General features: G+C 37.6%; 1 protein-coding gene across 1 annotated transcript in view; it reads right to left on the bottom strand.

Moving 5' to 3' along the window:
• LOC150086387 (3-hydroxyacyl-CoA dehydrogenase type-2-like) overlaps positions 1–13,110 on the bottom strand; it is a 36,921-nt gene extending 23,811 nt beyond the window's left edge. The window contains exons 1-3 of the mRNA XM_090371346.1: positions 12,833–13,110; positions 3,703–3,867; positions 361–525 (exon numbers count right to left, since the gene is read on the bottom strand). Of these exons, the coding sequence (XP_090227472.1) occupies positions 361–525; positions 3,703–3,867; positions 12,833–12,856 (354 nt within the window). The 5' untranslated portion in view covers positions 12,857–13,110. The remainder of the gene's footprint in view (positions 1–360; positions 526–3,702; positions 3,868–12,832) is intronic.
• Positions 13,111–13,362: the final 252 nt, after the last annotated feature.

Genomic DNA, 13,362 nt, shown 5'->3' with positions numbered 1-13,362 from the left:
CCTTTTCCACTAGGTGTGGGGAGGACAGTGACGATACCACTGTGCTACCCGTGCAGACATCAGTATGCACAAAAACAACTGGCACACTCACTGTATAATCTAGGCCTGATAACAGATTTCCCCCATTAATGCAGCAGCAACAGTACCCATTTCACAGCTGACCAAACCTTGTTAACTTACGTGAATGATCTTTGCAGATAACAGAATCAGTATAGACGTCTCACATTCAAATTTTCCAACACTTTCAAGAAAGTCTTATAGTAATAAGCAAAATATATATAATTTAATGTCGGGAAACAACAATAATCTGCATAAATAAATATATATATATATACATGCATGTGTAATTTTATGACTTACTTTAATAATTCTCTGAAATTCATCTAAAGAATGAGGTTGGTTGGTATTAAAATTGTATGTCTTGCAGGCTATTCCTACTCCTGCACAACTTACAGCAACATTCAGTTTGCCAAATTTTGATTCTGCTAAAGCTACAGCATTTTTAACATCATTTTCAGATGTCACCTGTAAGGAAATGTAAAAATCTAACTGAACCGTTATAGTATATGCAAAAGAGCAAGTTGCAACATGCTGAATAACTGAAATTTATTTACCTAAGAACAACTTAATTTTGACACCTTAATGAATTAGCAAGCATGGAATCTCTCTTTGGATTACCGCATACAGCTGGACATTTCAAATTCAGCACCACCAATTTTCGGCTATTATTATTAGTATCATATGGTGCAAGAACCATACAGCTAATACTAATAGTTGCACCAACCAAAATAAATAAAATTTATTTTATTTATTTTGGTTTGTGCAGCTATGATCAGTACTCTGTGTGTGATTTCCTCCACACACATAGGTAACTATCCAACTGACCTATGAATTTCTCCAAGAGGCAACTTATTCCAGTAATTAACAACTTGCTGGCTAGAAGAAAATGCTTAATCTCTTTTGTTAGGCATGCTCCACATTTGGATACAGTATTACAAGTGGAGCCTTATAATTGCCTTGTACAGGGGGCTATGACCTCCTCCTTTTCTCCAGAGAAAAAAAAAACTGATTGAACACCATGGGTCATCCTCGCCAGCTGTCTGCACTACAGAGAGAACTTTGTATTCACTTGTTGTAATCTTCTCCTGCACCCCTTGCCAAAATCGCTTACTTCCTTTGCTGTTTTCAATTCAAATGTGGTTTTCATTTAACTAGCAAATTATTAATTACAGGAATACATTATCTCCACGAGTAGTGAATAACAGCTTGGGGAAATTCATAGGTCAGTTGGATAGACACTTACGTATCTTGTTTACACCATATAGCTAACACTAATACTATTCCCTAAGAATAAGCCCTTGCATTTTGCTGCATTCTGCTGTTACTTCTCTGACCATTTCTGAAGCCTATTATCCTGAAGGAGTGCTGCTTGGTGCTAATTATTAACCACTCTAATGATTTTTTGACATGTCCTCCATCCCTCTGCCGATGTCATTTAAGAAAAACTATGGCTTTCCATGTACAGTAGGGTCCTGCTTTTTGGCATTCCACTTCTCAGTGTTCCACTAATATGCCGCCTTTCAATTATATCAATACTTCATTATGTTCGGCACTTGTTCCACTTTTTTGGCATTTTTCGGCATGATGGGATCACTAACCGAGTGTGAGAAGGATGTCGGGCACCATTTTATTGTCTGTTTACATTATATGATAGTGTAAACATGTTATTAGACTTTTATATGCATTTACAAGTGAAAAAAAAGCTATGTTCCACTTTTCAGCAATTTTTGCTTTTCGGCAAGGGTCTGGAACCTAACCTGCTGTATGAGTGGGGCCCTACCGTACTGATCCGTGAGGAACCCCACATTAGTCCTATTTGAAGAGTAACAATTAATCATTACTTCCTGCCTCATAACCACCTTACACTCCATCTAAGGCCCTTACCTGTGATCCAAAAATATTCCAGCTTATACCATAAAAGCACATTAACAACTAAGTGAAATTCTTTGCTGACACTGAAATAAACAACATTGAAATTATTTTATATATACAGCTCATGAACAAATATCACAAAATGACTAACCAGGTTAGTTAAACATGATTTTTCCTTTACAAAACTGTACTCTTGTTTCTTTCAGATTTCCATTTCTAAAGATCATTTCATTTTCCTGTTTTATGAGACAAAAAGCTACAGTTTGTGTGTGAGGGGGGGAATAGTGCAACCCCATCCAAATAAGTGAAGGAGTTAAAAACTTCAATTTAGCCATTTTACTACAATTTCCTTGCTGAAAAGATGATGGTTTCAGGATAAATATGCAAAAATTTTGCTTTCATCAGAGAGTAATTAACTGTTGGAACAAATTTCCATCTGGTGTTGTGGAAGTGGGTAGTTTCAATAAACTACCCACTTCCTCAAACTGAAGTTTGTTGTTATTTTGTTTTAGCATTAGCAACTAAGGCCACTTTGATCCGGGAATATGCAGTGGTCATTCCCTGACTTTTCCGCATCCTCCGTATTTGGTGGTCACGAGTTCAAACCCTGGTCTAATCAAGAAACGTGTGCTGCGCACTGCTGCTCCTTCCCACCTGGCTACGGAGGCGCCCTCAAACTGAAGTATTACACATATCGTTAGAGAAAAGTAAAAATGAGGTGGAGAGTTTCTTTTTTTTGTTTTGCTGATGATCACTAACGCAATCATTACAAGAGCGATCACTAACGTGAAGCTCTTGTAACGTGCATGTCAGGATCACTACTCCCTCCTCGTTATCCCAGGATCATTCTTCCCTCATCATTATCCCAGGCTTATTGTTTTTGCTATTTAATCCAATTTATACATGGCAAGAGATGAATACAGATTAGATGCATGTATACAAAGATATAAAAGGTGCTCATATCAAGCTGCTACATACATAAGATAAACTTCAGATCAGAATTGTGAAACCCAGAAGTAGCTGCAGGCCACAAGAACAGTTCTTGAGCATCTCACAGGCTACACCAGTGCAGCATTACTGAAATATTACATGTTGTCATATTTTCTTCTACACATAATACACAATTTCATGCCTAAAAATGTTTATGAAGATTTGAATAATTTACAAATTTTTCAGCGTACCACCTTAAAACATCACCATTTACTATTATTTTAATGTTGGTTTAATACTTAATCTATAAAGTTAACATTTTAGGGCTACAGAAATGTATGAGGGCATCCAGTTTGACATGACCATTTTGGACTCTGACCTACAAGTTATCAGAACATTTTATTAGCATACAGGTATAATAAGACTTTTTTTTTTTTTTTTTTTTTTTTTTTTTTTTTAGGAGCATTAGCAACTAAGGCCATATTGCTCCGGGATATGCAGTGGTCATTCCCTGACCTTTCCACATCCTCCGTATTTGGTGGCGACGGGCTCGAACCCCGGTCTAATCAAGAAGCCTGTGCTATGCACCGCTGCTCCTTCCCACCTGGCTACGGAGGCGCCTCATAATAAGACAACAATATTAATTCTACTTTCTGGAACAACTTTCTTTCTAGTCCTTAAAATTTAATAAATCAATAAATATAAAATAGTCAAAGTTATTTATTAAAGCCTGTTCAAGTTATTGTAAAGGCAGCATTTAAAAAATACACAAATTTCAAAGTATTTAATAAAAATATTGCAATTATCCAAAACTTTTTGACACATTTCATTTATTCTTACATCAGTCGGTGCAAACACACAGTCTGAACCTAATTCTGCAGCAACCTTTGCACCCTCTGATGCTGGAAGATCACAAAGCACTACTTTTCCACCTTGTTTCAATATTCTTTCTACTGTTGCACGTCCTAGTCCAGATGCTCCACCTGTTATAAGGGCTACTACACCCTAGAAAGATACAAAACATACATAAGAAATATATCAATGCTTTATTTTATGAAAATTTCTATGATTATTCATTTTCTATGGAGAGTACTCATACTAATCTGATGTGCCTTCTAATGTTGTTTTAAAAGGGAATATTGAACAGATAAATGACTTGTAATAAAGATACTTCTCTGCATTAAAAGACTAATTTTAAAATAAATATTGCAGAGAATTAATAGTAATGTGAACAATAAAAGATGCTTTAGATTTCAGCCCATATCTATGTGCTTTCTTCTTAGACAAAAATTTTAAGTCAGATTACAGGATGGCGATATTCTTACTAGCAAAGAGCAAAAGACAAGTGGAAACTAGGCACTGAGGACATATGGAGGCAGTGTGGTGACTCCTCTTGTTGGGTAGCTCTTTCACTCCTCCCACTGCATGCTTCAGAATCAATAAAGAGGGCACCAAAAACAAAAGACCAATGAGGCAAAAATATCTATATCCTTAATAAAGAGCACCAAACACTCTTTCTGCCTGGGGCACTGAAATATCTTCGTACGGTCCAGCTGTCTGGTTGCCTCAATTCTATCTGGAAGGGAGCAACCTCTATACAGAATTGTTGTATGGATGGGGGTGTTGCCAAATGGGTTGGAGAAAGATAATTCCACAGTGAGGATAACAGCAAGTTCCCCAACCATGTCAATGTTGTGTTCTATCATTCTGCCCTGTTGTAACTTTTTCCATTACTTATAGTCAACCAGTATATAATTTTACAATCTAGGAAGTGGGAGAATATTGCACCTGTTCTTTTTGGGTGAAGATGAGAATGTGTTATTAAAATGAGCTTAAAAGTACTGATATAATTTAATCAATTTCATACAAATAAAAACTCAGTTAAACTGATTAGCATTAGACACGCTCCCATTTCACCCCTCCGTTCGTTCCAAGTACCTGTCCAGCTCAGCCTTAAATTTATTTAGGCTATCAACTTCCACAACAAAGGATGGAAGTCTGTTTCACCAACCAACCACCCGCTGGCTAAAGGCAAACTTCCGCACATCTATCCTACATCTGTCTTTCCTCAATTTCAATTTATACCGTCTCAAATGATTATTCTGAGCAAGAGGAAGAATTCCATCAGCATTGAGCATGCTCAAACCATCAAGGCTTTAAACACCTCAATCAGATCACCTCGCAGGTGCATAGTCTCCAGACACTGTAATTTGCAAAATTTAAGAATTTCTTCATAAGAGCAACCCTTTGTTGCATTCACTAATCTTGTTGCTCTTCTCTGTACTCGTTCCAATAGCTCTAGATCCTTTTTAAAATGAGGCCTCCACACCTGTATACAGTACTCAAGGTGTGGCATGACCATTGCCTTATATAAGGAGATAATCACCTCCTTATCCCTGCTAGAAAAATTCCTGTATATCATCAATAAATAATATTTATTGATGATATACAGGAATTTTATTATACAGGAATATAATACAGGATATACAGGAATTTTATTATACAGGAATATAATACAGGATATACAGGAATATTATTTTAATATTTAATATAATTAAGATTCCTGTCATCAATAAATAATACTGATGATGGTATATCAAGCTTAATGTCCAAGTTTGCAGACGATACAAAGGTTGGCAGGGTTCTTAAGGACACTACTGATGCTATGCTGCTGCTGCAACAGGATCTGAAAAGCTTGAGCAGATGGGCTGAGAGGTAGCAAATGAAGTTTAACATTACATTTGTCAAAGTACTACATATGGGAAACAGCAACCACAGAGCAACGTATCAACTCTGTGGTACTACACTGACAGTGGTAAAGAATGAAAAGGAGCTGGAGGTAATTGTGCAGGCAGATATGAAGTTCTCTGATCAGTGCAGACGGGCTGCAAGAGTAGCTCGTGGTGTCTTGTCAATGATATACAGGAATTTTTTTTGCAGGGATAAGGAGGTGATTATTCCCTTGTATAAGGCAATGGTCAGGCCACACTTTGAGTACTGTATACAGGTCTGGAGGCCTCATTTCTAGAAGGATTGGTTTGGTTTGGTTTGTTTGGATTTTTTGGCGCATTAGCAACTAAGGCTATAATGCGCCAAGACTAGATAATATTTAAAAAATTTAAACTCTCGGTGACCTAATTAGTAAGGCCACCATGTCCAGATATATAATAACAAAGATATAAAAAATAAATCAATAAAGAGGTAACAATAACATAAATTTTAAATACAATTAAAAACCTTTATTGATTTAAAATAGCTAAAAACAGCAGACACGTCATTGTCGGATAAAATCTGACTGAGTGTATAGGGCTCAGTCAGATGATTAAAAGCGGTAAAACGGGTGCTGCTAAAATCTGGACAGTCAATTAAAAGGTGTCTAATCGTTAAAATTGTGCCACAGGACACACACATAGGAGGGTCATCAGCCCTCATTTCAAGAAGGATGTAGAGCTGCTGGAATGAGTACAGAGAAGGGCAACAAGATTAGTGAATGGAACAAAGGGTTGCTCTTATGAGAAAGGCTTAAGTTTTGCAAATTACAGTGTCTGGCGACTAGGCACCGGCGAGGTGATCTGATAGAGGTGTATAAAGCCGTGAATGGTTTGAGCATGCTCAATGCTGATGGGATTCTTCCTATTGCTCAGAATAATCACCTGAGAGGGCATAAATTCAAATTGAGGAAAGACAGATGTAGGATAGATGTGCGGAAATTTGCCTTTAGCCAGCGGGTAGTTGGTTGGTGGAACAGACTTCCATCCCTTGTTGTGGAAGTTGATAGCCTAAATAAATTTAAGGCTGAGCTGGACAATTGTTTCGAAAAAACAGAGGGGTGAAGTGGAAGTTTTTTTTTTTTTTTTGGCTGATGCTGCATAAGCTTACTTTCTTGCATCATATGCCTCTACTAATGCTAATCATTGAAAAGACACTATGAGCTACGCTTGCAGACTGTCTGCACTGCTCAGAAAATTTCATATCTGCCTGCACAATTACCCCCAGGTCCTTTTCGTTCTCTACAACTGTCAGTGTAGTACCACAGAGTTGATACGTCACTCTGGGGTTGCTGCTTCCCATATGTAGTACTTACATTTGTCAATGATAAACTTCATTTGCCACCTCTTAGCCCTACTGCTCAACTTTTCTAGATCCTGTTGAAGCAGCGTACTGTCATTAGTGTCCCTAACAACCCTGCCAACCTTCTTATCATCTGGAAACTTGGACATTATGCTTGATATACCATCATCAATATCATTTATAAATACAGAAAACAATAATGGATGCAATAATGAACCCTGAGGGACTCCACTAATAACATTAGTCCACGACGAGCAGTGTCCATTGATTACCACTCTCTGTCTTCTCCCACTCAACCATCCCTTTATCCATAGCAGCAATTTGCCTCCAATGCCACACTGCTCCAATTTGTGCAGCAGTTTTCCATACGCAACAGTATCAAAAGCCTTTCTAAGATCCAAATATATGATATCAAAGTTATTCCCTGCATCTAGTTCCTTTGTAACCACATCATAGTATCCAATCAAATTGGTCAGGCAAGACTTTCCCTTAACAAAACCATGCTGTGTCCGAGCTATAACTGAAGTCTTGGCTAGATGATCCTGCAGTGCTTCTTTAACCAGTGCCTCCATTAATTTTCCTGGAACAGAAGTTAAACTCACAGGTCTATAATTACTTGTGTCAGCCTTTGATCCTCCTTTGTGAATTGAGGTCACATTTGCACATCTCCAGTCTATGGGTACCTCCCCTGAGTTCAAGGAAGCTCTCATAATTATGGCTAAGGGTTTGCTTACTTCCTTTGCTGCCTCCTTTTATAACTGGATAGATCCCGGCCACACCGGGTGCCTTTTTTATGTTTATCTTCAACAAATTCTCCTCCACTTTCCTCCCAGTTATTACAAAATCATCCAGCTTACTGGCAGAGTTTAACTCACCTCTGGCATTCCTCTCCCTGAATAATTCCTCATGGGTGAATGTAGATGCAAAATACTCATTTAGTTTATTAGCCACTGAGCAAGATCATCAACAGTTGAAACATCAATATCCAGTGGACCAATCTGATTCATCTCCTTCCTTCTAGAATTTACATAAGTAAAGAACTCTTTGTTGTTTTTTTTTTTTTTTTACATCCATTGCCAAGGATTTCTCATAATCTGTCTTTGCCTGCCTAATCTCCTTTGTGACTTGCTTACCAGCGCAGCCAGCTTATATCTATCATAGGCTTCTATCATAGGCTTACAGACCAGCTTATATCTATCATAGGCTTCCATGTCACCCATTAATTTATATGTATTCCATGCATTTTTCTTCTCTGCCACATGTCTCATTATTTCATCTCACATCCATTTAGGCCTAAACCTTAAACAATATTTCTTAGTTGGTATGTAGAGCCTAGTAGTTTCCAAGATAAATTCTTTGAATGCTTCCCATTTTGAATTTGCTGTTGGTAACATCATCAGTTGGTCCCACCATATAGAATTTAAATACCGTCTCAGACCACCGTAGTCACCTTTATGAAAGCAAAAACCTTTTCCTTTACCCCTGATGGTAGTTACCTCTTTGAGTAAATCTCACTTCAGCACACTGTGATCACTACTACCTAGTGTTTCCTTTATCTGCAGATTCTTAACGCATGAAGAATCACTACTGATAATCAGATCAAGAGTATTACTTCCTGTAGTTGCCTCCCAAACATGCTGATGTAGAAAACAATCATCCAATAAATCCACAAAAGCCTTGCTAGTGTGTGAGTGACCAGCCCCCAAATTCCAGTCAATATCTGGGAAATTAAAATCCCCCATTATAAGATTCTCTGATTTACTGGCCCACTCTATTTCCCCGTACAGTTTCTTATTATACTCATCAGAGTCATTAGGCCTATAGCACACTCCTACTCTCAATTTTGATCTCCCAATGCTTATGTCACACCAAACTGACTCGACACTGCACTGTCCAGCGATGTCAACTGGCTTCACTTCCTTGGATTTTATGTGTTTCTTAACTAATAGCATAGCCCCTCCTCCCTTCCTATCCTTTCTGTAGACGTTCTACTCCCCTAATTCCAGTTCTGCATTCCTTATATCTGTGTGACACCATGTCTCTGATATCCCAACAATATCTGCCTTAGATGTTCTGAGCAATACCTCAAATTCATCAAATTTATTTACCAAACTCCTAGCATTGGTGTACATGCAAGTATACATGCACCTGTTCCTATTCCTAGCTACCCTAACACAACCCATGTGTTTACTTGTACTGCAATGACTCCTAGCAGTCTCTGAAATACCCTGCATCTTGTTTTCCAGGCTGCTGCTCATTCCAATAGAAGCAGTGCAAGAATCACTTTCACCTCTGCCAGTGGCTACTGTTAATCTATTAGTCCTTGTATCCCCCCAAGCTAATAGTTTTCCGACCCACCTAACACTGCCTCAATAGCATCAGCTGTCCACATGATGTTGTCCACAATAATATTAATCAGTAGGTTGTGGATGTGTCAAGCTGATAATGAGAGAATTCAATAAGAATATGCTTTATATTCAATAAGTGGGGGGAATCATCTCCTAGCAGCAAAAATAGATGTGCAAGATGAGTATGGCCAATATGTGCTTTCAGCAGCATAACTTATGATTTATTTGTCATATCAGTCATCCATGGAACGAGGTTGGTTTCATGGAGGCTGAACTATACTGCTTGATTAGATCACAGATATCATCAATACTATTAAGTACATCTCTACAATTCCGTTCAATGATGTAATCTAGTATTCATTTAATCGTTTTTAGTAGTTTAATTTGATTCAGTCTGTGTTTTTGGTCCAGTTTCATTTTTGCTTTTTTTCTTGAAAAGGCAGAATGTCCAGTGTACATATCTTCTGCATGAAGACAGGTTTAGTTCATCCTGGTTGGTGTCATCCATATCCATGGTCATTAAAATTTGGTCTTTTTTTTTTTTTTTTTTTGTTGGAGGTGGTGCTTTAATTTCTACAGCTTCTGTTGGAGTATGAGCAGGGCCACATCTTAAGGGTATATGGAGCCCCTATGCCACATTGACTGATGTCAATCCCCTCCTGCCGATGCAAAGATTTTCATTTTTTAGAATGATTAATTTTACATTTTATTTACTTACAAAAAGTAAATTATATTATATAAATTAGTAATTATAAATTAAAAGTATGTAAATTAGTAAATTATGAATTTAATATTGTTTGCATTTAGCATGTTAATACATAAAACACACAAAATTTTCCTTGAAAGCTTTGTTTTTGGGAGGAGGGGAGCAGCATTGGCACCCCTAGGCCAGTTCCTACTCAGCCTTACCTAAAGCTGGCCCTGTGTATGAGTTGCAACTGTCAGAACTGTAATTGGAGTATTGGCACAATTTATCACATACTGTTTCTTAGGAGACTGCTGTGAAGATGACAGTATTGTCCAAGCCTAATCTGCAATATTATTATTATTATTAGCCATATGGTGCAAGTAAGCCTGAGGCTTATGCTGCACCAGCCAAAAAAAAAAATTTGAGTACCCTGTGAGAGAGAGAGAGAGAGAGAGAGAGAGAAGTAGGAGGGAATCACCAAAAAAGAGAAGAATGATGATATCCAGCTCAGGACCCTAGGTGTGCCAAGCCCATACTCACCAGATGTGAGCCCCTGGGGTTCTATTGATGTTGTTGGAACAACAGCATTTATATGCTAGCAACATTTGGTTTCTCCTGCTTTGTGCAATCCAGTATCTACTAAGTATTACTCAGCTTTACCTAAAGCTGGCCCTGTGTATGAGTTGCAACTGTCAGAACTGTAATTGGAGTATTGGCACAATTTATCACATACTGTTTCTTAGGAGACTGCTGTGAAGATGACAGTATTGTCCAAGCCTAATCTGCAATATTATTATTATTATTAGCCATATGGTGCAAGTAAGCCTGAGGCTTATGCTGCACCAGCCAAAAAAAAAAATTGAGTACCCTGTGAGAGAGAGAGAGAGAGAAGTAGGAGTATTGCACTCCCGCCCGACCACTCAGCTATGGAGGCCCACGGCCCACCTTCCTGGGGCTCGGGTTCAAAAATACAATTTTTTTAACTTCTGTTTCATGCATTCCACCAATTTTTAAAATTGTTCAATGCACAGAATGTCTTTAAAAACAATATCTTTTCAAAGTTGCGTGTTCTGATCGTATATTTCAATTATAACTTTTGAAACCAGAATAAAGGGTGGTGAAGTGGCTGAACAAAATTGAATGGAAGGAGATGACTATACAAAAGAGTTAAAATAAATTATAAATTTAGTTGTTATTCTAAATCTTTAACTCTATTCGGCAATTGCGGCAAGTTGGCTGTGGCCACGGCAAATTTGCCATACATTAATTCTACCTCTGGGATAAGAACTAATAAGATTAACAATACCACTTTGATGATGTCGTGAAGCAGATATCATCTTTTAAGGGCACAAAGGGCAATATTGTTGTACACGATGGCACCAATGACATTAAGAGTAGATCTGCAGATTTACTTAACAAGTATAGGTCAATGTTGAAAAAAAGTCGTGAGTTAGGGTTAAATTTGAAAGTGTCTATAATTCTGCCCAGACACGATAGGGGGGAGTATATGATGAGAGCCTTGTCAATCAATTCGGCCCTGGAGGGATTGTGCAAGGCTCATGGGGTAGATTTTTTTTTCAGCGTGGTCTGTGCTTGTTAACAGGAGAAACTGCTTCTACAGGGATGGGATACACTTAAACAGAAGAGTGCAAGTGTTTGCTAATGCTATCAAAGTAGCATTAGGTGGTCAGAAAACTGCTAGCTTGAGGAGATTATTATTATTATTAATACCCATATGGTGCAAGGAAGCCTGAGGCTTATGCTGCACCAGGAAAAAAAAAAAAAAAAAAATCACAAGTTACTGTGTGAGAGAGAGAGAGAGAGAAAAGTAGAAGGGAATCACCAAGAAAGAGAAGAATGATGATATCCAGCTCAGGACCCTGGGTGTGCCAAGCCCATACTCACCAGATGTGAGCCCCCGGGATTCACAGACTAAAATGTTAAAAGTAGCCGCAGGCAGAGGTGAAGGTGATTCTTGCACTACTTCTATTTGAATGAGCAGCGGCCTGGAGTGAGGGGTGTTGGGGGTTTCAGGAACTGATGGCAATCATCATGAAACAAATAAATACATGTGCTGTGTTAGGGTAACTAAGAATAGGTGCATGTATACTTGCTAGAGAAACTTTTAGAGGGAATGGTAGTGTGGATTTTTTTTTTTTTTTTTTGGCTGATGCTACATAAGCCCGCTTGCTTTCTTGCATCACATGCCTCTATTACTTCACATAACATAAATAAATATTGATTTATTGCATATAACAGCAAGCCCTTCGAATCACATGGCTAGGAGCAGATAATTTAGTACAGATGAATTAAAATAGTGGATAATCGATAGTAGATAAGTAATACTGTATTCAAATATACTTAAAAAAAAAAAAAAAAAACGAAAATGATTGAAAGTTGCAATATCAGACATTGTTACTAATTGGCTGGTTGATAACAGGCTGCTGCCATTTGTATGTCTTTTTATCTGATTGGAAATCTTACTCCTTTAGCCTTGAGAAATCTTTGCTAATCGATGTTGTGAATATAAGATGAAGGGATGCATTCGGAAACGTTCTATAGATTTAGTTAGATTTGAGGTTAGATAAATTCACGCATAACAGTTGCATTATTTCGTTTCATTATTACTATCCTAAACAAGGATTGTAATAAAATGAACGGAACTTCACTCCACTTCAATGGCCCACCTACATTATGTTTTCGTACTACAACATATAATGCATTATTATAATCTTTCTTTCTTGAATCTTTTGCCACTAATACTAAATGTAATCGTTAGGGGGTTATTACCTAAATGAAAATTAAAAAAAATTAAATAATAATAAATATATAAAATTACCGGTGAAAATCACGAAAAACAAACCTTTAGTGAAAGAATATTCGTCATCCTTGAAGCAGCACGTGGGTAAGCAAATCTGAGGGAGGCACGCTAATCATACGATAAGAAATGATAGCTGGCGATTCATATGAATACTGGCGTGCCTGGCGATTTCATTGCTGACTGGCTTTATATTTGCACGTTTTTGTTGGCATACATTCTCTAGATTTATCATATCGGTTTTGTGTTTGCATTTCTACTATTGATGAAAATACGCATTTTGAGTGTGGGTGCTCACGGAACGATGGTCTTCTTAAGCGGGATGAAAAACCCAAAATAACTCAATGGGGGAAAAAATGGATAGGCTGAAAATACAACATATCGTCCTTTTCTGGAAAACACCTTTGGCTACAAATATTGAAGCTAGATTTGTTTACAGCACTAAATTCAAAAGCTTTAAGTTTAATTGGTGCATATTTAAGATTTAGCTAGATCTGTTCTGCATTCTAAGATATGACAATGATCCTGTTCTGATTTGTTAAAATCTGAACAGAAGTGATTTGTTAAAATCTGAA

This window comes from Mastigoproctus giganteus, chromosome 4, assembly GCF_048544385.1.
Source record: "Mastigoproctus giganteus isolate SK-2022 chromosome 4, ASM4854438v1, whole genome shotgun sequence".
Classification (NCBI taxonomy): domain Eukaryota; kingdom Metazoa; phylum Arthropoda; class Arachnida; order Uropygi; family Thelyphonidae; genus Mastigoproctus; species Mastigoproctus giganteus.
This window is presented reverse-complemented; position numbering and strand designations above follow the sequence as displayed.